This window comes from Phalacrocorax carbo, chromosome 12 (genome assembly GCF_963921805.1).
Source record: "Phalacrocorax carbo chromosome 12, bPhaCar2.1, whole genome shotgun sequence".
NCBI classification, from domain to species: domain Eukaryota; kingdom Metazoa; phylum Chordata; class Aves; order Suliformes; family Phalacrocoracidae; genus Phalacrocorax; species Phalacrocorax carbo.
In genome coordinates, this window is record NC_087524.1 from 1,014,411 (window position 1) to 1,038,596 (window position 24,186).

General features: G+C 43.4%; 1 protein-coding gene across 3 annotated transcripts in view; it reads left to right on the plus strand.

The window, feature by feature from the left end:
• Nucleotides 1-4,656: 4,656 nt before the first annotated feature.
• Nucleotides 4,657-24,186, plus strand: part of GBF1 (golgi brefeldin A resistant guanine nucleotide exchange factor 1) — a 109,138-nt gene continuing 89,608 nt past the window's right edge. For 2 of the 3 annotated variants that reach the window (XM_064463660.1, XM_064463662.1), the window contains exons 1-3: nt 4,657-4,915; nt 10,517-10,622; nt 11,911-11,977. In XM_064463660.1, coding sequence (XP_064319730.1) covers nt 4,908-4,915; nt 10,517-10,622; nt 11,911-11,977 — 181 coding nt within the window. In that variant the 5' untranslated portion in view covers nt 4,657-4,907. The remainder of the gene's footprint in view (nt 4,916-10,516; nt 10,623-11,910; nt 11,978-24,186) is intronic. The other variant, XM_064463661.1, reaches the window with a different exon arrangement.

A 24,186-nucleotide genomic window follows, 5' to 3' on the forward strand; every position in this document is an offset into this window, starting at 1 on the left:
CATGGAGTGCAGTACAAAGACTGCTGGATTAGACCATCCAGGGACCTGCACCAGGAGTCTTTTATTAGGACACCCTCAGTGCAACTGCTGGACTGACCCCTGAAGGGTCTCTTCAGGAGTACGTGCTCTAGCGCTTGTTGTGGAAATGTAGTAGCAGATACTTGCCGGTTAGTGCCAAGACTTCCTAGCTGTAGTGCATCTTGTCTTGCCAGCTGGAGAATTCACTGCTGGGAAAGAGACCAAGAACTTCACCTGGGTTCAGGAGACAGTCTTTATTATTTTATATAAAAGGGAAATGAAAAGATTTAAAAAAAAAAGCAAAAGCAAACTAAACCCAGAGTGAACCTGACACATTTTGGCAGAGGGATGGGATATGCAAAAGTAGGGAATTACTCAGCATCTTAGACATACTTCCTTTTTCACCAGCCGGGAAGAGCTTGATCTCAGAGAAAACCCTGTCTCTGCCACAGGCAAGCCCAGTCCTCATGCTGATGTGTCCACCACTCTCGGAGAGTGTCAGAGTTGTTGATTGTTGATCATGGTTTCCATCTTTGTGTCTTAACTTATCTTTTAGCCATGCTGGCTCCATGCCGTCAAATGCCTTGAAGATCAGGACTCAGGCTTGAATTTGGCTTAGCTTCCAAGCCAAAAGGTGGCCTAAGGCACAGAAGGTAGGTTTGATGCGTTTGCGGTAGCCAGGGCTCCCACTGCAGCATGCTCTTCTGGATGGCATTTGCCAAGTGCTGTGGGCTTCATGCCCAGGTGTATCGTGTAGCTGCAGCCTAGCCAAGAGGTGACGAAGGTATGACTAACTGAGCCCGGGTTGCTCCTGCCAAAAAGGCATGGCTTGCCTTGGCCAAGAAGAGATAATGGAAAACATTACATCGTGATGTTCATCGAGAGAATTTCATGTCACTGGGAAGTGCAGGAGTGTTCCTGAGACACATGGACTAAGTAGAATAGCTGGCAGGTTATTTTAGCCTAAGGAGGCTGTTCTGCAGCTTCAATATTGTAGTTTGTGTAGTTTCCAGAGAATGGTTTTAATATTTTTGAGTGTCTCAGTGTAGCTATGTTGCTTCAGTTGTAGGTCATGGCCTGAGTGCAGGCTGCACCAGATGCAGCACATCACTTTTCCTTTGGAGACCCTTCAGCTGGCTTTGGGCTAGCCTAGCCTCTGAGCTTGCTCTGAAATGAGCAGCTGCTTAGAACCACTGTGTTCAGCATTCAGTAGCAGTTTTGGGATGCTCAGCTCTGGGGAGAGTGGCTGCAAGTAGTTTCTAGCTGTGACAACTGCTTGTACCTTCTGAGCCAACTCCCTCTTTCTGCCCTTTTTCCAGAGACTTTTCTAAGCCTCTGACAAATAGCAAAAGCCTCCAAGAGGAGGGGATGGAAGTTCAACCTCTCTCAGGCTATTTAACCTGCTGGAAAATTTCTGTGTTGCGTGTGTCCATGGGTCGGATATCTGGGCTCTGCAGATGACTGTGAACTGGCAGGGGCTGAGCAAGAGTAATGGACCGTGCAAAATCGGTCCCGTCCATCAGTGCAGATTGCAGAGGCAGAGGTGGTTGGCAACACGGATTTGTGACAGTCTCATCAAAGACTTGTGGGGAGCAGGCTATTACAGTGGCAGTCTGGACCCAAATGAAGGCAGTTGGTGTGCCCCTTGAAGACACCGCTCTTTGCAAGGAGCTGGCTGCTGAGGTGTCTCGGCTGAAAGCAGGTGAGCTGACCAGGTACCTCACTGATGATTGTTAGTGAGTTTGCAGCCCCTCCATATGCTCCTTGTGGGCTGAGGAGGAATACTCAAGACACAAACTCTGCTGAAAAGCTGCATCTTGGCAGTGAGGATAAAGCCCAGCTTTCCTGACCAGAGAGCAGGAACCTGAGGGATTTGCACAGACTGTTCTCCTCTGATCCTTGGTTTCATTGTACCGTGCTGTGTGTAAGAACTAGTGCATTATCTTGGGAATAAAGGGACAAGGGACTGTCCTGTGTCCTGGTCCTGCACCTGGATCCGTTGGTGCAGAGCGCTCCAACTTGCCCACATGTGATCTGTACCCAGCTGTGCACCGCCCTGGCAAAGTGCTGCTGTCCAGGCAACCCAGGTTTCCCCGCTGCTGCCGAGCCACGGGTGTTGGTGCCGCACTGTCACATCAGCAGGATTTTCTGTGCAGCCAGCACGGTGCTGGGCTGACTGAGGGCCGAGTAACGCAGTGCCGTAGTGCGTGTGAGTGAGCTCTCTTCTCCCCACGCAACGCAGGGCTGTACCATATTTTCTTTCCAGACAATGCAGTACTGGATTGTAAGTAAAAATGCAAAGCACATTGCAATGTTTGCTCTTTATTAATGCACTAAGATGCATTCGGGTGAAGCAGAAGGCTCCTGCCTGGCTCAGTTTCAAGCTCCGTGACAGGCTTCCATAAATAACACCTTCGCAGGGTCCAATTCACCAGATCGGACTGGGTGGGAGCCTGAGCGGCGCAGCTGGCACTAGAAGGGGCAAGAAGGCATGGAGGGGGCTCCAGCCCCTTCCCTGGGAGGGCACACAGGCTTGGCTGACCGGGACTGACCTGCGCTGTGTGCAGTAGCCAAGACAGCACCCAAAACCCCCTTCACTGAGCAGGGAGTGGATGGACAGAGCAACAATGACAAACTCCTGTGAATTTCCAAATGGCTGGCAGATACCACAGCGGCTTTAGCAGCTGCTGGAGCAGGGCAGAAGGGAAGGAGAAAGCACTAGCAACTAATCTGCTTGTTCCGCAAACCTTCACTCATTGCTTTGGTGGCTTTTGCAATCTCTCTGCACTAGGTGAGTATTTGACGGCCTGTTTCATAGCTGAGGAACTCAAGCTCAGAGCTGTATGTACCATGCCTCCAGCAGAGGCTGGGGTGATATGTTTTAGCTCCTGAGCCCATGGTTAGGCCACTGGAACATGCTGTTTCTTGTTCCACTTTTGGGGAATAAATGTGGCTGCTTAATGCAATTAGAGCTTAAGCCTCTAACGCCAAAGCCTTCCTATATGTTATCAGGTAAAGCCCAGCTGAAGTAGGTCCCCTGGCCTCCAGCTGTCAGCACTGGGAGATAACGGCAGTTTCAGTCTAAGATACATTGATTCTTGATCAGGCAGTATTCGGGCAGATATCCCTACAGAGAGGGAAGGATACTGTGACCACCACTTCCAAAGCGTGCCATCCCACAACACCCTCTCTGGAGGCTGTGCCCTCAAGTGAGGGACATGAGGATATCTAGCCATGTTTTAGAGTGGTGTTGGAGTCAGCCTCAGGCGTGGGTTTGCTGGCCAGGGAAAAGTCCTGCTGCACATTCCCTTGGGCCTTTGTCTGAGACCTTCCCTCCTTCAGCCATGCTGCAGCAGATGAAGTTGTGATTAAGACAGTGAATGACTACTTTTTGACCCTTTCACCTTTCCTTCATCTTCAGTTTGATTTGTGTTTTCCCTACAGAGTGTAAGATTTTGGGGTAGCTGCTGCTTTGACCACTCTAACACCTGCCACAACAGATCCCCAGGCTGACCTGGCTGCAGATGTTAGCGCTATAAAACTGTTCGGTAACTGCAAGGACCTTCTGTCCTCTGCCCCAAGTTCAAGCAGAGCAACCCATGCAAATTACTGCCATTAAAGTACACTGTGTTGACACTGGGGCATAGACACGGAAAGTGGCTGAGAAGATTGGACCAGCACCAAGAATGCATTGCGCTAAGTGCTGTTCAGTTGCAAAGCTTCAATTGCTCTCACTGCAAACTGGCTCCAAAGAGCAATTAAACTGAATTGTGGTCCCTGGCTGCCAGGCTTGCTGGGCTGGAAGAACTGAGGCTGTAGCACACAGTCTGTAGCCCAACTTGAGCAAAGCATCAGCTGCGTTCAGATTTAGAGGAAAATTACGGGGCAAGCAGGACCAGGAAGGAAAGGCTGCGTGTGCCCCTCTGGGTGCTGCTGCTGCATGTACTCGCAGCATAGCTGCTCGCTGGGTTTTGTCCATTTGAATTTTCCTGCCTGTCCGCTCAGGGCCTGGTCTGGGGGAGCTGTTCCAGCACGGGTAACAGTAAAGCTGTGACCCACGGAGGCATCCAGGAGGACATAGGCTTCTCGGTGGGCACCACCTCCCAGCCGGCTCCAGAGAAGAGGCTGGAGAGGCTGTAGGAGCAAGTTGGGAAGTATTTGCAAAGCAGGAAAGGGAAGCACAGCTGCAGCCACTGCTGCACCTGGCCCACGGGAGGTGCCTGAGCCAAGCACGGCTTTACACAGACACACACAGACACACACACCCCGAGCTGCCAGGCCCGGGGGCGGCCGGGGGCCATAAACCCGACCCGGCCCGGCCCGGCCCAGGACCCCCCCACGGCCCAGGCACAAGGCGGGCGGCCCGGCCCACAACGCTTTGTGAGGGCAGCCCTTCCCCCGTCTGCCGCTCAACCACCCTTGCTGCGCTCCGTCAGGCGAGGCCGCGCCCCGTCACCGCAGGACTCTTTCGCCATTGGCTAGTGATTCTGCTAGTTCTACCCTCTCTCCTCTCATTGGCTCTCTTCCGCTTGTCACCGGAGGGTCCGCCTCCTCCGGTTTTAGCCCGTGGTCCCATTGGGCAGCTCAGAGAGACGCCCGCCGCGCTGTGCGCGGGTTGGCTCTGCGGGCTGTCCGTCGGCGCAGTAACCAGGCAGCGGGTTGCGGTGCGCCGGTTTCCACGTCAGTGAGAGCGGTGCGGAGCCGGTTTCGCTTGGCCGCGCCCGGGCGGACCCTGCGCTCGGCGGCCTGGCCGGGACCGCCGCTGTCTCCTGCCGCCCCCGGGAGCGGGAGGGAGGGAGGTGGGGCCGCGCCCTCCCGCTCGCCGCGCCGCCCGTCTGACCGATGTGTGAAGCGGCCGCCGCCGCGGGGAGCAGGCGCCGCCATTTTGGATGCGGGGGTCAGTGCCGGTCGGCGAATGCTTGTCGCGATACTGTCGCGACGCGGCGGCGGGCGGGAGGGGAGGCTGGGGTAGGGGGACCGCGCGGGACCGGCGGGGGGCGTGGGCGGAGCTGAGGCAGCCCCGGGGGGTGGCGGTGGCAACGGCCCCGGGGCGATGACGTGACAGCCGTGACGTCATACCCGGGGTTCCCGGCGGGGCGGGGGGGAGGGGGTATGGGCAGGGCTCGGAGGGGGGCCGGGGCCGCCCCGCAGCGCCGGGGGCCGGGCCGGGGGTCCCCGGTGCGCCCCGAAGGGCCCCACACACCGTGCGCCAGGCCGGGCCGGCGGCCTAAGAGCCGGTGGCAGCGGCGGTTTCCCAACACGTAGCCAGGGAGCTTGGCGGGGGAAGGCTCAGGGCCAGCCCAGGGTGTACGTCAGGGGTTCGGCTGGAACCGTGTGCCTTGGGTTCGACAGTAACTGGAGGAAAGAACCCCCCTCCACACTGACATGAGGTTTCATTTTTGCTCTGCAGCTTTGACAGGTCAATGTGAGTTGCCTTCTCTCGATTTCCAGGCGCTGTCTTGCTGTTGCAGCTAAACATGGAGACTTGCGACGAAGCTTGTCCCACCTTCCTTTCCAATGTGCCACCACTGTCACCTTTACTGCTGCTTGTCTTGTAAAGGGCACTGTTAATTGCCCAGAATTTTGGCATTGCTGGGTTGCATCGTTCCTTGCCATACTTAATAATACTTTTCTATTACTTTTGTCCAGGCATTAGGAGGTGGCCTTTGGAGAAACATTCTCAGTCCTCTGAGCTTTTACTGCCTGTGGTGTTTATTGCAGAGTAGTCATTACATGAAAAACCCAAGCAAGTTAAACTTCCTGATAGAGATACATGTACCTCCTGTGTGTGTTGTTTAGAAGGAAGAAGAGGAGCTGCTTCATTGTCAGCTGGGCTTCTGGCTAACCTGGCTAGCTGTGAGTTAGGCAGGAATTGTGATTCGTGGACTGAAGGGTGTTGTGTGTTCTGTTTTGGTAGCAGTGTATTTTATCAGGACTCAAGTGGCCAAATCTAGGTCAGAGACTATATAGATTATTCATGCATTATCATAAACAGTGCAAATGTAGGTCAACAGAAGCTTACTCTGAAATACTACCTTTCTTGCATATGTAGTGATTATGTTGTTTTTTATTATGGCTATTTATTGGAGTAGTTTCACCAGGTTTGAGCCAGTTACCGTAGCTGAAGGCTAAAGTTAGTGGTAGGAAAAAGTGACTTGATGGAAGTGTGCCAGACTTTGTCACTTCGGATGCTAACTCTCGCTTGCTTACAGGAGAGCTGCAGACATTTCCCTGTAGGGGAGGGGGTGTTTCCTAAAAGTGTACCTGACACTTCTTGTGGTAATACCCTGGAAAAATTTGGGTTCCAATGCACTGGGATGTTTTGGGGTAGCATGTTCCAAGGTTGAGCAGTGAAGTGTGCAGCGCATGTGTGAGATAACATTTGCGCATGTAAATCTTGTGGGTGTTTTAATATGCAGGTTTCACATCTAATACTGTTTCAGGAGTCTCAGAGTAGTGATAATTACAGTCCACAGAATTTTGCTGAAGGCTTTGAGAGATGTATGAATGTTAGGTTTTGTTCTGTTTTGGCATGCTTAGGCATCTACCTTTTTCCACTCAGTGTCCCTAACTTGTTAGCAGTGAGGCTGTGGATGCTAACAGCTTCCCTGCTTCTCTTGCTGGTCTGGGCAGCTGTGTTGCCTTGCTTTGGAGCTCTCATTTTCACGCTGCTGCCTGTTGACGTGCTGTGCAGGAACAAAATCTGAGGACTGTTCTGCAGGTTTAAGCAGATGTATGAACCTATCACGATAAAGAAACAGGAGTTTATGTAGGACTAACTGAAGAGATAAGGAGCTAAAAAGCATTTGAAATTTAATAGGTACCTTTCCTGTTTTTTCTGCATAACTCAAGACCACAGAACTTAATCCATTTGTTTCTGTACTGAGTCCACTATCTTGTATTTGATTAAAGACTGCTTTCATCAAGAAAGGCAGCCAGTCTTGATCTGAAGGCATCAAGAGGTGTTGGAACCACGGCTTTGCCAGGAAGGCTGTTTCAACTTCATTAATGATCTTCAGCATTAGTAGTTTTGATAATCTGTCCAGCCAACAGTTATACAATATCCCATGCTTCAGACCGTGCCTTTGTAACATTAAGCCTGAATTCATGTTAGCCATTTTTTTTGTACGTTGAAGAAACATTTTGTGGTTTTGCTTGACTACCACCATGCTCTCATAAAACCAAGTGATTTTTCAGTGCTAGGCTGGTAAATCTTGTAACTTTCTCTCTGCAGCTTCACAGGATTAATTTCAATCTTAAAATTCCTTCCAATGTAGTATTAGATATACTCTAAGTGAGCTCTAAAGTGGGAGCAGTTGTTGCTTGTGCTGAAGATATAGCTGAAGAAATGCTTACTGAAATTTTCTGATAGCTTAAAAGGGGTAAGTTTTGGGAAGTGCAGAGTTTAGAGAAGCTATTTCCGTTGCTTGAAGTAAACTTTTAAACTTCTGCAGGGATGGATGGCACTTTTGGTGGGTTTAGCTTAAAAGGTGCATCTCTGAAAATAGTTGTCAAGCTTTTTCCCCCCACCTTGTAATTATTTTCTGTTTCCTTCTCCAGCACACAGTTGCAAAGGTCCTTTCGCAATGAAGGTAGTTGGCTACAGTTTACTTTGGAACGTGTGTTGTGCTATTGCTGGATTAACTGCAAGCTTAAATGTAAAGCAGGATTTTCGCTCGTCTTCACCTAGTGTTTATGGTGAAGTGGGCCATATGTTTGATGTTCAGAGATCTGAGAGCGCGTTTGTGTCTCCTGCAGGATAGGTTATGTCAATTGCATTGGACCATTAAGTTTTTTGGCATACATAAAGTGAATTCTTGTACTTTTGAATAAAGCTACATTTAATGGAATCTGCAGTGAGGAAAGGAGTGTTTTCTCATCGTGTTTGCTCAGATAGTTAGCAGTGAAAGGATATAACTGCAAAAAAACCCAACCCCTTAAGTTGTGCAGGATTTTAATGTCAGAAGAGCCCTGCCAAGCAACACCGATTTTTTTGCATCCTTGCTTGAAAGGATCAGCACGTTCAGTTTCCCAGTAGGTTAAAAGGAAAAGGTGTGTGTTGGAGGTTTGTGGCTGCCTTCTTCAAATTTTGCTGGTTGGAGATAGGACTGGATTTGGAATGCCTGAGCACTGGACTGAGTTTAACAAACTTTTCTGTCTTAGCTTAAAAGTACGGAAGAAGAAATAGGAGTCCTACAAGCAGATTCGGTAGTATGCAGAACAGCATTTAAGTTTTGACATCACTTTATAAATATTGGCAGAACTACTGAGTACCTGCGCATGTGCAAGGCACATGATACATGTGTCTGGTATTTCTTTATGTGCTTTTCCAAATCAGGTTGGGGGAGCCTTTGTTTCTGCATCAATTTGCTAAATGCCTGTAGTGGCACAACAAAGTTTTCATGCTCAATATTTTTTTGTGACAGTGAAGACAGGAAAAACTTGAGCTTTGACAAATTTGAATGTATAAAGTATTTCCCCCAAAAGTACTTCTGTGGACCAGAGTTTTGATCCCTGAAAGTGCTTATGTAGAAATATGGAAAATATTGGAATTACTGAAAGAATAAGTGAGGAATTCTACATGGAGGAGGAAATCTCCCATTTAGTAAAACAAAGACAATATACTGAAGTAGAAAAAATGCGATCAAGGGTATTTTTATGCAATATTTTAATGCAGTCATACAAATAATATATGGAATAAGTTACTACTGAGGACGGGAACGTTTCTCAAACATTAGACACATGAGTAGGAAGAACATCTGTGGTTCTGTTATACAGCTGTGGAGGGAGGATAGAAACCTTTGTTCTCTAGGGCACAAGTGAACTAGTTGGCAGAACTCTGTTTATTTTTCTGAACCATCTAGTAGTGAATGAGATAAACTTGATCTCGTCTGTCATGGCAGTTCCTGTATTATAGAATACTTTTGTCTTTGCCCTTAACCTATTGTGTAACACTTAGGAATACCGTTATGTATAATTAATCTAATGAAGTAAGAAAGAGTTTGCCATAAGATTATTTATCCTATCGCAAACATATAAAAAACCAAAATGATAAATCTGATGCTCTCCCTTGGTAAGGTATCTTTTTATAATATTCTGCTTTCTTTCCTTTATTTACAGAGTCCTGAAGCAAATTAGTCTCTTTCACTCAGAGGATAATTGTATATTTGAATTGTTGTTGATAATTCAAACATGTTAATTAATGTGAAGCCTGACAGATCTAGGATGTATGTTATGAAATTTCTGTGGTGGTGTTTGAGGTCTGGAATAATACACCAAAACTATTGCCTTCCAGCGTTGCTTTTGCTACATAGGCAAAAATCCTTCTCATATTCTCTGTTTTATTACCCCCTGCTCCCAGCCCCTCCCCAGCTGAGTTCCTTAAATGAGCCTGTCTGTTTTGAAGTATTATGATCAATGTTTCGTCTGTTTTCAGTCTTTTGCTTCCCTGTGGATGGCCTGTTGTGATTTCAAGCTGGATTCCCCATTTTCCTTTCATATCTTCTGAAAAAGTCTCATTACTTGGCTACCATTTCACTAAATCCTTATCATTTGCAGACACGCTATCATCTGACTCTGTGGCCTCTTTGTAAGTCCTGTTTATTCTTTATAAACAGTTGTGTCTGTTCATTCCCCTCCATTCTTATTTCTTTATGCTTGACTGTATCTGGGCTACAGCTAGTATAGCGAGAACAATCCTAGAGTAATCCACTCTTTGTTTCTTTTTCTCAGACCATTACAAATATTTCTTGCATGTAAAATTTTCTCCCCTCTTCTGGCTCTCTCTCTGGGTACATCAGTTCAAGTTTTTCCCTGTAAGACCTCAGGCTACATGAAAGTAAATGTCTTCCTTTAGCTTTCTCGCTTTTTTCCTCTCTGTAACATCCAGTTTTGTCTCTAGTTTTGCTCATTTCTTTGTGGGGTCTTACCCATTACTTTTTTACTTTCCCACTTTCTTGAAAGCTTTTTTTCATGAAGCTAGTGTGAAATTGACATCTGTTATAAATTACTTTATTTTGTCAAATTTTAAAGTCCCAAAGAGTTTTGTTCTGGCCAGCTTATTCAAGCCACTGATGCTTATTTAAGAGAGTACAGGATTGGCTTTGTGTTCTATGTAGAGCTGCGGGACTTTGCATAAGTGCTGGAGATGCTTGCGTTATTGCATTTCATGGATGTCTGTCCTGGTACCCTAACACTTTATCTTTCTGTGAACTTACATAGACTGGAAAAAACCAAGGAATGTGCCTTGGCAAAGTTGTCTCTTGCTTCACAGATGCCCTGCTATAACTGTCTGCTCTCATGGTCTTGAAAGTGCACTCTTTGGAAAAGCATCGTCTTTTTGACAAAATAACTGTTTACATGCACAAAACAAAGATCTGGAAGAGTTTCTTACATCTCTGCAGGCCTCCTGCTTGACTAGGGCCAACTTGGTGTTTCATCTGAGGAAGAGAATGATTCTGAGGAGCTGGAGATTAATTTGAATCACCTTTATTTTCAGGATTGTCAGGATGGTGGATAAGAACATATACATTGTACAAGGTGAAATCAATGCGGTGGTGGGAGCCATAAAGCGTAATGCCCGATGGAGCACGCACACGCATCTGGTAAGTTACCTTGAATTGTTACTACCTGCTCACACTACGGCAGAAACCACCTGGTTTTAGAAGAGTACCTGTGTTTTTTTAGCGCTCGTTATAGCACCTGTGTAAGTAAAGTTGGAATAACTTTCTATGTTGTTTCATGCTGGGCAGTCTTGGCTTCTTGTGTGCCAGCGACTGTAAGAGGTACAAAGCTGGAAATCTACCTATATACCCTGTAAACAAACAAAAAACCCCCCGTTGTATCCCACATGGGAATCATCTCATTTAGACTTTTATTGCCTGGTATGTCAGGGATTTTGAATATTTGTTGTTACTTTATTTAGCACAATGTCTTTATATATCTTTTGTGCCCTCTTAGAGAAGACAGTCTTCATGAAAGCCATGAAATAAAAATTGAGGAAGTAATTATATATAGGGTATTTTTTATTTTTTCACATGGCATTTTTTAGCTCTGTTTTGTGACTGCTAGCTATATTCCTGACTGAAACCTGTGAATAGTTTCAAACCTGTTTTGCTAAAAGTCATTAATACAACATTTCCCAGTCTAATGATGCATTGATCAGTCTATGGCTTCCACAGTGTAAATGTGTGCATGTGGCGTCCTGTATCTGTGGTGCCCTTCAGGATGTCACATGAAGAGCAGATGGCTGTCATCCAGCACGAGTGGTTTCAGTTTGTCAAAGGGCAGGGCCCTTTTTCTTTCTAACAGGCATCTCTTCATTAGAGTTTGCTGCCACCCAGTAGGAGGTGTGGCTGCGGATGTACACAGCTTGGAGAAACTGCTGCTCCTCCTTATTTTAATATTGTAAAGATGGACTAAGGCTAAACAATGCGTTTATTCATGTAAATTTTGCACTGTGATTCTTTCTTCCAGTTATTTTAATGGCACCAAATGTCATTGTATTTCTGTTCCCATTACAATCTGCATAGATTAACATTATAGCAAATCCAGATGAGCCATTTCAATACAGTATGAGGTAGATTTGCTCTGAAATTTATTAAACAGCGGAAGGCTAGTCAGAAATACTCCTAAGGACAGTAAAACCAAACCAGAATGCTCAATCTTGAACCTATGCTTTGACATTTGAGGTGTATGACACTGGGGAGCACTAACAGGAAAACAAAAATGCTTCTCTTGATTTTGATGGAGTAAGCGCGCTGACAGTGATAAATTCAACTCGCAGTACTTCTGTGACTATGAGGGAGAAGTCTTTACAGACCCATTATTAAGATTTGTCTTCAGGAATATGTTTGTCTCATTAATGACTTCCTTCCTGTATATGACCTGTAGGATGAAGAAAGGGATCCCCTGCTGCATAGCTTTAGCCTCTTAAAAGAAGTACTGAATAATATAACAGGTAAGCTATACAGAAACCAGCAGGTATGTGTACCTGCTAGGGTATGTGCAAATAAATGTACAGGTGTACTTGTTTCTTATTTACTATCCAGGGGTCATATACTGGATAACAAGAAAAGAGCAAATATGTCTATACTTTTAGACAAATAATATGAATGTAAACTAGCACACAGATACCCCTGTTACCACTATCTGGAGAGATATATTTGTGTGTGTATATATGTTCAGACATCTTTTTATATATAAATATGCGTGCTGCTTCAGTATACTGAAGCTTGTAGTAATATATGAAATCTGGTGTATTATTATGCATAGTCTTTCTGTGCTTTGTTTATGCTTTTTGATCTGTGAATGATGGGAAAAATCTGCTTAGAAAGTAGCTTCCCATTATCCCTTTTCTCCTCACATTCTTTGGCTTGTTGGTTTCCGTCATCTGTTATCAGTAATAAGTGAAGCACAGACTTTACTTTTCATTTGGGTGTCTTTAATCTTGAAGTGAAAGGCTTGCTTTGTGACCAGTTGCACCAAAAGGGACTGGAAATCTATATTGATTGCAGAAGTAGAACACAAGGCTGTGATGTGTATTCTGACCAGGTTTTTTTTCCCAACCAGTCTTTCTCCCTTTTCCTCCCCCATATTTTCTCTTTTTGTAGTTTCAGCAGTGACTGTTTAAGTGTAACCTAAATATATGTTGAGAGTCTGGAGGTGAGGTTAATCCTGAGCTGCATGTGCATTCTGCTGGTTCTTCCAAGGGTTTGTCTTACTGATTGTAATATTTGAAATTAAGTTTTATTTCTGGTCCTTTTATTACAGCAAGTGTTTGGAACTGCGCTCAACCTAAGTTTGAGGTGGACTTCTTGCATTTCTAATTTCAAAGCGTGCCCATTCTTGTGTCAGCACTGAGCCTGGAATCCCATAAAAAGTATGCTTCCTAGGAGTACAGCAGTACCACTTCCAAGTGCTGAGGACAGGTGCCAGTTCTAAGCCCTTATTCCTTCCTCTTTTATTGCTGCCTGTAAGTGTAATGCGTTAGGTTTCTTTGCCAGGTGAACTTCCCTTGGCTGTGACCAGGATTGTCCTGTGAGGTCGTGACATCTTAGGGAACTCTGGCACAGCTTGCATTGCTGGATAGTATCTTTGTTCTGGATGTTATGCTTGTACCCAGACTACATGACAGTCTGGATTTGTGGATTGTTGTAAGCTAACTCATATCTGTAGAACATGCATTCAGTCACCAATAGTGTTTTGGAAGGAAATTTTCCTTCTCACCTCTCTATGAGCTAAAATTTTCTTTAAGATTTCTGAAGTTCTTTGCCATTATTGCAAATATCTCTTCTCATCAACAAGAGCAGGGAATATCAGGATGCTCAAATAAATGCAGTATGGGTAAACGTCAGGGACTGGCCATTTATCTGGACTAGCTAGATACAATGTGCTGTTGACTTGTTGGGGAAAAAATGGAAGCCCGCTATCTGCTTGTGTTACAGAAAGCAAAGTTTAATGTACTGAGAGGTTCAGAGACTCCGTGTGAGTATTAGTCATCATGTGAGTGTGGTTCATGCTGAGATAATATGGTGATGATAGTGTGTTCGTTTGACTACATGGGGTACTTTAAAACAGGTCATTTCAGCTTCAGTGACTGCTGTTTACTGATTAGTGTCTTGAGGTAGGACATCATTGCTGTGTTCCATTTTCTTCAGTTTTAGACATGGACTGGCTTCCAAGCAGTACTTTGAATGATAGTGTCCTGCCTCATCTTCCAGGCAATGAAAAGTCCAAGCTTAGGGGTTTGTTGTTTTTTTTTGGTGTTTTTTTTTTTTTGTTTGTTTGTTTTTTGTTTTTTTTCCCCTAGACCTTCCTTTCATGTCTCTTTCATTAGCTTATGGAAACGCATTGCTTTTATATTTAAATTTATTCAAGCTGTAATCTTTGACATTTGAGTTAGCTTTTAGTACAATTTTGCATTTATAGTAATATATATTATGTATTTTCTCAATCCCCCAAGAACCCATTTTAATCTGTTCCGGATGCAAATTTCAGGCTGCCGTGTCCCATCTCCCCTCTTGCTCTCGCCCTCCCTTCCCCTCCCCCATGGAGCATGTTTGATCAGGTGTGGCAGGAATATCCACTGTCAAGCTGCGCCCTTTATATTAGTCAATATTATCCTTCCTTCCCTCCCACTCCCTTCATTCTCCTCTGGGCTTTACCAGTTGATTTATAATTTTGGAATTCTCATCGGAGTCTGTAATACAGTTTGTTCATTATTTAACCAAAACCTGTTTAATGAGCAAAGAGAGGCAATGTAAATGTTAAGCATGTTGCAGTGGAGTACCTTTTGTTCTCCTCTGAGCTAGTGGGTGTTAACTCTGTCATGGCTGTGATGCTGAAATACCCTGGTCAAGGGTGTAAAGATGTACCGTATACCTCCAGCAGCTAAAGATTCCCATTTCAAAGTATTGCTCCTCAAGAGTAACTAATTACATAATGCGTTTTGTTTGATTACCAAAATAGTAGAAGCTTGTCTGCAACTAGGTAGTGGTATTCCATCCCATTGTAATGTTTAACTGGGCTCTTGAAGGCAGCATCTAGAGAAGATGCTGTTGCTCCGCACAAACAGTCCCATGATTACAGTAAGAGTAACCCGACTTCGGCAGTTCAGCATACCTAGCGAAGGGCCTTGGACCTGAATTATGTGGAATGATGTTGCTCTTTAGATTCTGACAGAGAAACTTAACTTTCTGTGGCAATTTTATGTAGACTTATAAAAAGAGTTTAATAATTGGAAAATAAACAGCATGTCTGCTCTGATCCACTGCGTTTGGTTTATTGTCTGCTGTTTTTACACTTTTATGGGCTGCATGTACTTTAATTATTATTGATAGTAGTTGCCTGAAAAACAGAGGTTCTGTCATTGTGGGTGATACATAAGTTACTTCAAGATAAATTTAATAACTGAATGCTTGATGTGCTAAGATAAGCACCATAAGCCTAAGTTTGATATGGTGTCTCGTATTTCCAAGGCTTAGAAAAAGCAAAAGTTGGTGCCCTGAGTTACGAACGTATGGAAGCAGTGACTATCAAGCTTTGTCCATGCGCACAAAATTGAAATACAACTACATCTTCAAAGGTTATTTTAAAACTGATGGAAACCTTAGTATTGATACAAGTTTGGACCTAGGGTCACTGTCACCACAACTTGCATTTGACTGCTTTTTAAAGTAAGCTGAGAATCTAGAAAGTGCGTCTGTTCATTTCACCAGTTTTGCTATGGATTTAGGTCAACAAAAGGAAGCTTCTTTTTGACATCCAGTGATAACTGAACATCTTCTCTTTCATGAGCATTTCCAACTTAGGATGCTCTTGAGCTCACTAGGGAGAGGTTTTATAACCACAAATGGCTGGAAATCTGAATCAACTCTAAGCCTGCTTTTCCGTGATCTGATGAGGATTGGGTTTCCTTAAATCTTGCTGTGGCTGTTGAAGTCTTCAGACTGTTCCAGTATGATGCAGAGGTAAGAGCAGGTGCTCCTGTAGTCATTCTCACTGCAGAATTTGTGCTTTGCTCTGACTGGGGGGATGAGTCAGTAACCATTTTTTGTGACTGAAGTACTGCTTACTGGTGTGTAGGATGGCTTTAGGACAGAAAATGACTGAATGCAACTGCCTTGTACAAGTCAGCACTGCAGTGGGAGAAGCAGGTGTTTGTGGAAAGTGTGTGCATCGAGAGTCTATTTAAATAAGGTTTAAACTAGGTAAACACACCTGTGAAGAGGTGCTTGTGTATATTGTAGGTCCATGAGTGCCAGACTGGAAGGTTTGAGTCCTTTTATCCTCTGATGGTTCAGAGTTAGTGCATTTAAACAGAAGCTGCAAAGTAAGCTGTTAGAAGCACTCTGATTTCATGCACATTCATGACATTTTAAATGAATGCTTGTACAGTGGGTTCAGAAGAATCTTTTCATGGCTTATTTCAGACAAGAAGCTGCTGCAAATCTCCATCTTTAGAGGGTTGGCTGGGGCATTAAGAGCTGGCTAAAGGTCAAATGACTGTAACCATAAGAGAACCTTTGCCCAGTGTACTGACTTAATATACTTGTTACTGTAGCCATCAGTTTTCTGGTATGTAGATTTGATTGCACACTCATTTTCTCATGTCTGAGCTCTGGAAACTCAGTTTTTAGGGAAAACCTGAAATTCATATAAACACTACAGGAATTTGATCCTGATTTGGGATTAATGTCTGAACTTTTCCTGAGAGATCCAGTTTTAAGAAGTGGTAAATCAGTAGTAAATATCAATGTGCGGCCTGTTCTCAGTGCTATTGCAGTGCTAAAGAATAGAATCTGAGAGGCTCGTTGTGGTCTATTGAGTTAAGAAATCAGAAAAAATGTGTGTTGTTTTTTTTTTTTAAAGTGTAGGAATTAGATTGTATGGATGTGTGATATGTATAGTGCTGCAGTGCTTGTTACTTTAAACTTCACGGATAAGAGCAATGCCGTATTTTATTTATTATTTATGCCTTGAGTTTCTGCAGGAAGTGCCTGGACTTATTAGCAAATAATGAATACTGATGAACTGTAAGCTGTGATACTTCTCCCTTTGTTTGCATTGAAGGATTGCAGTGGTACCTAGAGCAGACATTTTAAAAAACAAACAAAACCCAAAACAACAACAAAAAACCAAACAGCCGCCTAAGCTTTCTTCTGTTGCATATCAGCTTCATATAAAAGATCTAGAAGACCCACTGGTCTCCTAGATTATATCTGTTCCTGCGATAACTTCAATTTTTTTTGTTTGCTTGGTTATTTTTAGGTTTTATTGTAGATAACATGTGTCCATACATGTTAACTTGTTTTTCTTTTGATCACTAAGCAACTCAGGCTGACATTTAGCTTTTGTTGCATTCTCTGTGAAATTTTTAAGAGTGGAAAGGATGTAAGAAAGGTTTGGAAATTGATAAAGTAAGGTTTCTTCCATAACTCTAACTCAGCCTCACTCTAATTAGTAGATGGCAGTACAATTTTAGTCCATATCAAACACTCTGACACAGTGTACAAAGTGGTAATTAATTTCTCTTAATATTTTCTGTCACTTTTTTACTAAAATAAAAAAGAAGATTAAGTGACAACCTTAATTTGATGCTTTGCTTGCAGGCTGAATCCAGACTTGATTTTTGCAAATTGTTTTCAGACGATGCAGTAAAAGTTGTCACCTTAAAAGCGAGTTCCTAGCCTTCATGAATGCAGGTCTCCTTCCAAGTGCACAGAGAATGTAAACCAATGCAGTGTTTCTGCTTGAAGCTGCAGGTAGTTCCAGATACTGTTTGAGATAGACTAACCTTCTTTTTAATCCTATTGCAGCATCAGGCGGATCAGACGACTGTCTTATGGCTGGCGTCTTTGAATTTCCCTCAGATAATAGGTTTCTATTGATATTTTTGGCGTAGATTTTCTTGGTGTTACTGGAGAAATAATAAACAAGACTTTTCCCAGGTGATTGCTAATTTTGTGCTTTACGTTCTAAGCAATTTTCCTGGAGTGACACTAATGTGCCCTAAGACTGATAGCTGCACTGGGAGACCTGGGATGTGAACTTCTCAAGCCCAAAACTAACACCAGAATTGTAATAATTTCACTTAAGACTTGGTTTATTTTCTGTATAAAGGAAGGAAGAGGAGGAATGTACTTGATGAAGAATAACTGTTAATATTTGTCAAGCTTATAGATGCATGAGTACAAGCACCAAAACCTTTCTGAGGCTTTTCAGTTGTGTGCGGGATAGCGTTTATGCGGGGTGCATGAGTCGGGTGTGGATGGGGTCAGTGTGAACTCTAATTGATTCTGTTGAATCGTTCACTGAGTCCTGCAATATAGTGGACTGAATGAAACTGGGACCCCTGAGAGGGGGAGGCTTGTACTTGAAAGACTGTGTAACTAAGACTGAAAAGGTGCAAAGGGCTAAACTGCGGTCGTGTAGCATCCTTAATTTGATAACTTTTTAGCTCTTGTGTTCATCTTCTGTTTTGTGTTTTTGAGTAGTAAGAAACTTAGTTAATAAATTCAAAAGAAGTGGAGTGACTCTGGGAATATCTGGAGCAAAAAACCCAACCAACCCGGTCAGATGGTCTTCACACAAGGTATTTCTGCATTTCTCTTAAAGTCAGGACATCTGAACTGTCCCTTCTGCAGTCCAGCACTACCACCCTTGCGATACCACCTAAGCATCCTTTCAATACAGCTCTTTGGGTATAACTTAAGAGTAGAGCTTGGAGCTTAACAGTCTTCCATCTGTGCATGGCTAATGGCTGGCAGGTACAGGCAGGAGGTGGTGCTGTTGGAAGGAATTGTTTCCTGACCCCTAATCCTTAAGGACCTAAGGATTTAGATGGACAAGCGCTCCTGGCTGTTGCTTGGCAGAGTTCCCACAGTGGGCTTGTTCTGTAACACCAGCCTTCTGTTACCACTGCAGGGCTGGGCTCTGAAGAGCTGCCACATGTGCACGGTGTGCAACTGACTCTCTCTTGTTCCACGCTTGTTGAGCAATTACTTTCCCACTTGTTGGGCACTCCATTATTTCCTTCAGTTACTGCTTCTGTGTGAAGTGGAGCCATAAAGGAAATGGCCTAATGTACATACATTAGAGGCAATAAATTGCAGTTTGATTTGGTAGAAAGGCAGTACCAGGTGCTCTGTTGAAGTTAAGGTTCCTCTTAAGTCATCCATGGAGATTTTATTCCAGGTTTTTTGATGATGATGTCTTTGTTTTGGTCAAGACTAGTTAAAAGGAATTGCAGTCAATTAAGGGATGTTAAGACTATTTGCATAAAACCCCTCTGGAAGTAGGAGCATACATGAAATTGCTGAATTCCAGTAGAATCACAGACTGGTGGGGGTTGGAAGGGACCTCTGGAGCTCACCCCGTCCCACCCCCTGCTTGAGCAGGCACACCCAGAGCAGGGGGCACAGGACCGCGTCCAGGCGGGGGGTGAATGTCCCCAGGGAAGGGACCCCACAGCCTCTCTGGGCAGCCTGTGCCCCTGCTCTGGCACCCGCACAGGGAAGGGGTTTGTCCTCATATTGAGCTGGAACTTCCCATGTTCCAACTTGTGCCTGTTGCCCCTTGGCCTGTCATTGCACACTATTGAAAAGAGCCTTGTACCATCATCCTGACACCCACCCTTGAGATATTTATAGGTATTTATGAAATCCCCCCTCAGCCTTCTCTTCTCCAGGCTGAACAAACCCAGGTCTTTCAGCCTTTCCTCACAAGGGAGATGCTCCAGCCCCCTGATCGCCTTTGTAGCTCTCTACTGGACTCTCTCCAGTGGTTCCCTGTCTTTCTTGAAATGGGGAGTCCAGAACTGGATGCAGCACTCCAGATGTGGCCTCACTAGGGCAGAGTAGAGGGGGAGGAGAACCTCCCTCGCCCTGCTGGCCACACTCCTTTTAATGCATCCCAGGACACCGTTGGCCTTCTTGGCCACAAGTTTATTTGATATATAACTCTCCTGTTCTGTCACCTTTCCTTCTTTTAACTGTCTTCTCACTAAACTGCTGCCATCTAACCTGTTAAATGCAATGACTCGAAGGCGATTTACTTCAAAGAAGCAATGACTTGTGTCAGAAAGTGTAGGTGCATATTTATATAGTTGCATAATATATAACAGGACTGACAGGAAGCATTGGTTGTACATGCACAATAAGCATACTGAAGCATTCCTCGCCTCAAAGAGTTGGTGGCTTAAGAGGTAGAAGCAGAGAGAAGCCATTAAGTATATGAAGTTGTTAAACACTTGAGGGTTTTTCTTGATGACTAACTCCATTTGTCCTTTAGACACGCCATCATTGGTAGATCCCTAACATGGTTTATAGCAAGATGTGAGTTTGAAGGAGAGGTTTGACAGAAGATTCAATTGGGTAAAATATCCTTTTGGTTTTTTTCAGGAATAGTGCAGGGATGTGTGATAAAGTGCTTCTCAATTATTAGTGTGGAAGAAAAAAGCCAGCAAGAAGAGAGGTAGAAAGGGATTTCAAAGTGCAAAAGTAGCAGAATAATGGTGACCATTGTTATTAAATAAGCAGGTTGATTGGGTAGGGGATGTGCAGTTGGTGGCTTGCCTGTTTGAGGTGAACTTGCAAGAGCTTTTTCTTCGTAAGGTAACTGTAGCTAGCTTGTCTGCTATCTGAGTGTTGTGGAATAGATTATTGCTGAAGGTTGGGTTTTGTTTTGGTTTTTCTTTTTTTGCAATGAGGGAAAAAATATTCTTCCAGCATGTTATGGACCCTTCATTGTAAGATCTTAAAAAATTTCAGATGGATAGTCAAGAACTTGCTATTGCAATTTGCCTTTAGAAAATTATACAAGATAGCAAATTTGTCCGGGAAAGAACTGTAAAACTTACAGCTGCAGGCAGTCCTATGGAAACTCCTATCGTCTTTTAGATGACGTAATTTTAACTTGCGTTACAGCACCTCTAAAAGCTGCAAGGAAAAGAAAGTTTGGTATATACTGCCTGTAATACAGTGGCTTAAAGGTAAGGTCTGTGGTCTTGTGATATGATGGGTTCTGAGGTGAAAGAGATGGAAATGTCACATCATGGGTGAGTCTGAAGTGCTTTCATTCCAGCGTTGGTGGTATCAACAGATTCAACAGATACTTTCTGGGAAAAAACTTCGGGAGTGCAATGGAAATCTGTGAATTCGTTAATAGAGTGAGGAAGGCTCAATTGTGAGTGAATTAAATATATGTATGTCTTCTAGAGACAATGAATCAATGTGTCATCACAAAGTTGTAGGAAATAAAGCCCATCTTGAGAAGCAACATTTATCAACTAGTCACAGATTTTGTAGAAAATTGGTAGAGGTACATTAGTATTGTATGATATACTGTATCCATGTGACTTGAAATGCCATTGGAAGTGTTAAAGCAACCTGTTCTTGCTTGGAATTCCTAATTGTATTTGGGCATTTATTGTTTAGTTTAAGGGCATAGACTCCTCATCACTTGAACTTCATGTAATGAATGTGTCCGTGCTGTTAGCGTGGTGGAATTGTGAAGTTAAAACTTGTCAGTTCAAACTACTTTTGTGTTCAAGCACATTGTGAAAGAAGGAGGCGTATAGATACGTGACAGCTGGGGAGCAGGGTGAGACGTGACAAAAAAAGAAGACAATGTAAGATGGATAGAAATGAAAAGGTAAAACATACTAGATGAGAGCTTGCATATATATGCAACAGAACTGAAGTTTGGGGTGATATTGGCATTAGCTATCCTGTTAAAATGAACAGACTGATAAACTGTTTCCAAGACAGCTTGTGCTGATGTGTTTCCACTGTAATCACAATTACATGATTGTAATACTCAAGGGGTACACTTGGTTAATGCTTGTTACCTGAATGTGTTAAATTCTTCAGCGATGGTGGATTGTTTGATCCTCTAACTGTACTCTTGTGCAAAAGCACTGCAGAAGTTCTAACTTCCATTTCTGTCCTTGTAGCAGTAAGCTGAAACTTATTCCTAGCCATAGTGAAACAGTAAGTTACAAACAGAGCAGCCTTTCAGAAAGAGCGCGCTGCCTATGCTTGGTGCGGGAGTCTGAATGCTTACATTGTAAATAATTCTCCATGTGTGTGCTATTTAATGGGACGAGAGGCTTCAAAACAGTGCTGTTCACTTCTAATAGGGTTTAACTTAATTCTGGGTGGAAGTTTTTTATTAAAATGTGTCTTTGTGCCCATTACTTTTCAGGAAATTGCCTTTTTTTTCTTGTTACAGTGATGAAGTCTGCCAAGTGGTTGCTGAATTAGATTCCATTTACCTCTCAATTAACTGCTTAAATAATTTAGGTGGCAAACTGTAAATATGAGCTGCTGTTGAAATAAATCAAGATGTGGTTGTTATCTTGATTATGGCATATTGAAGGAGAATGGTCTACTAGATCTGGATATAGCTTGGGGGGGCTTTATTCTCGAGATAAAACAAGTGGCAGTGGTAAAATATGGCTGCTTATGTAAGCATCTTTAGTAACTGCACTTAGGAACTTGGATGTTCTTCAAAGTGGGATTAGGCAGTTTATAGTGGCCCATAATAGTTCTGTAATAACTAAGATGGCTGTCATGGCAGCATGGGAGGAGAGATCATTAGCTGGTTTTCACTTCAGTCTGAGGTTTTCACATTTGTCGTTCTGAAATACTATATTGGTTTTTGCATACTCAGCTCTTAGTTAAAACATTGTTTTTTCAGTGTCTGAAGTGCAAATATATTCAGACTTAAGATCTAACAAGCACTTCAAATTTCACTTCTGTGGTTCCCCTCTCTTAAATACATTCTGCCTCAGTATGAAATTAGCACTTCAGATGTGAAGCGATCAGGCTGGTACTGGGAGTGGGGGGTATGCAGTCCTGGGAATATTTACCTTGGTGACGTGGATGATGATGAACACAAAGGTGTAGGAAATATGTTTGCTCAACTATTTACTAGTCTGTTAAAATTTGGTCAACAGGAAGGGACTTTCTCAGTTGAAACAGGAGTACCGTGATATTGTAGAAAAGCTAGATTTTGGTTTGGCAAAGAGAGAGGTTCTAAACAACAAACTTTTCTGAAAGTATATTACTTCTTTCCATGATACAGGAGTCTGAACGCTTACATCATGAAGGCTTCTGCTTCATTAAGAACATAAGGGAAGAAATATCCATGGTTGGTAAATTAAGTAGTGGGTTTTTTTGGGAAAAGGCTTTGCCCTGAAGGTTGGAAACATAGGAGAGGAAGAAATGAAAAGATTCAGACACTGTAGAAAGCAATAGAGCAACTCTAACAGAGTAGCTGAATGATAGTTCAATAATTGGGGGGAAAAATTAAAAGTTTTAAAAGCTTTCTTCAGAGAAAAGAAATTGCTGAAGACATACATTATTAAACAATGGTGGGGGAGAAGGTCATAGTCATCCTGGAATGCTTAATTTAATGGCTGTTTGGTAAATGCCTCTGACACAAAGCTTTAACAGTTAACATCAACTTAAATTTTGCAAACTGTTTTCTCCCTTCTGCCCATACTAATGATGCATTAAAAATCTGAAAGTGAAGTTTATTCTCATTCAGCTGCCTTTAAATTGTGGTTTCTTTTTTGGTTGGCAGTTCTTAATGCTATTGAGTTTCGCAACCCGTACTGGTACTTGTTCACATGCACAAGACCCATGTGCTACAGCGGAAGGTCATACGCTCCCTTTCACTCTGCAGGAACAGCAGGTGATGGTACCAGCTGTTCACATCCCCGTATTAGATGCCTGAATTTGAGCAGCTGTATGAGGCTGCTAATAAACTCTAACATGTAATGCAGTTCATATTTTGCCCACATTTCACTTGATCCTACTCACCACTGGCCAGTATGTTTTTTAACATCTTTCAATGCCACCCGTAAGACGTTCATTTTCTTTCTTGTCATGCTGGTCTCCACTCGTCTCATATTATGTGCCAGTCTGATGCTTGAAAAGTGTTCCAGTGTTACTGTTCTGGAAAGGAAAGGGTACCAAAAAATGTGCAAATGTGCAGCGTTTAAGGAAGCAGGAATAATCTCTCTAGCAAAAACATTTTAAAAGTTTAATTTTTAATGCTGTAGTGAAAATATCTAGACTGTTCTAAAGGATGTACTTGTCTTTAAGCAATACTAGTTTGGGACACAAACATAGGTGCTTTTTCATTTGTTTGTTTTAGAAGAATGGGCCAGAAGTGCTCTTGTTCTGAGGAACCTCTACCTGCATTCAGCTAGCTGAAGAGATCTTGTTGTGTGAACGTGCCATTAAAAGAAGGCTCCAGTGGTTTTTAATTCCACCTTGAGTAATAAAATCGGCCTGGCCGTGAGTTTTGATATATCCACAGTTGATTTCAACTTGTGCTTTTTATTTAAAAAGCTTATTTGTGACCTGTTAGGACCCTCTGTTAAGCCAGTTAAATAAACAGTGGAAAGGTTGAAACTGCCTGTCTGCGCTTTCCAGAAAAGGGGAGGAGGGAGCCAAAGGAAGGATATTTCCAATTTTAAACCCTTTCAGCTCTTCTGTTCACCTCTTCTTCTTGCACCACTGATTTAGCTCCCATCTCGTTCTCTGGAAGACTCACAGTACTAGAACTGAGAAATATCTTGGTTCCACTGACTGGCCACCAGCGTGATGACAGTGTCGTCTTGCTAATAAGATCCTGAGATGTGACTTTGTTTTGTGG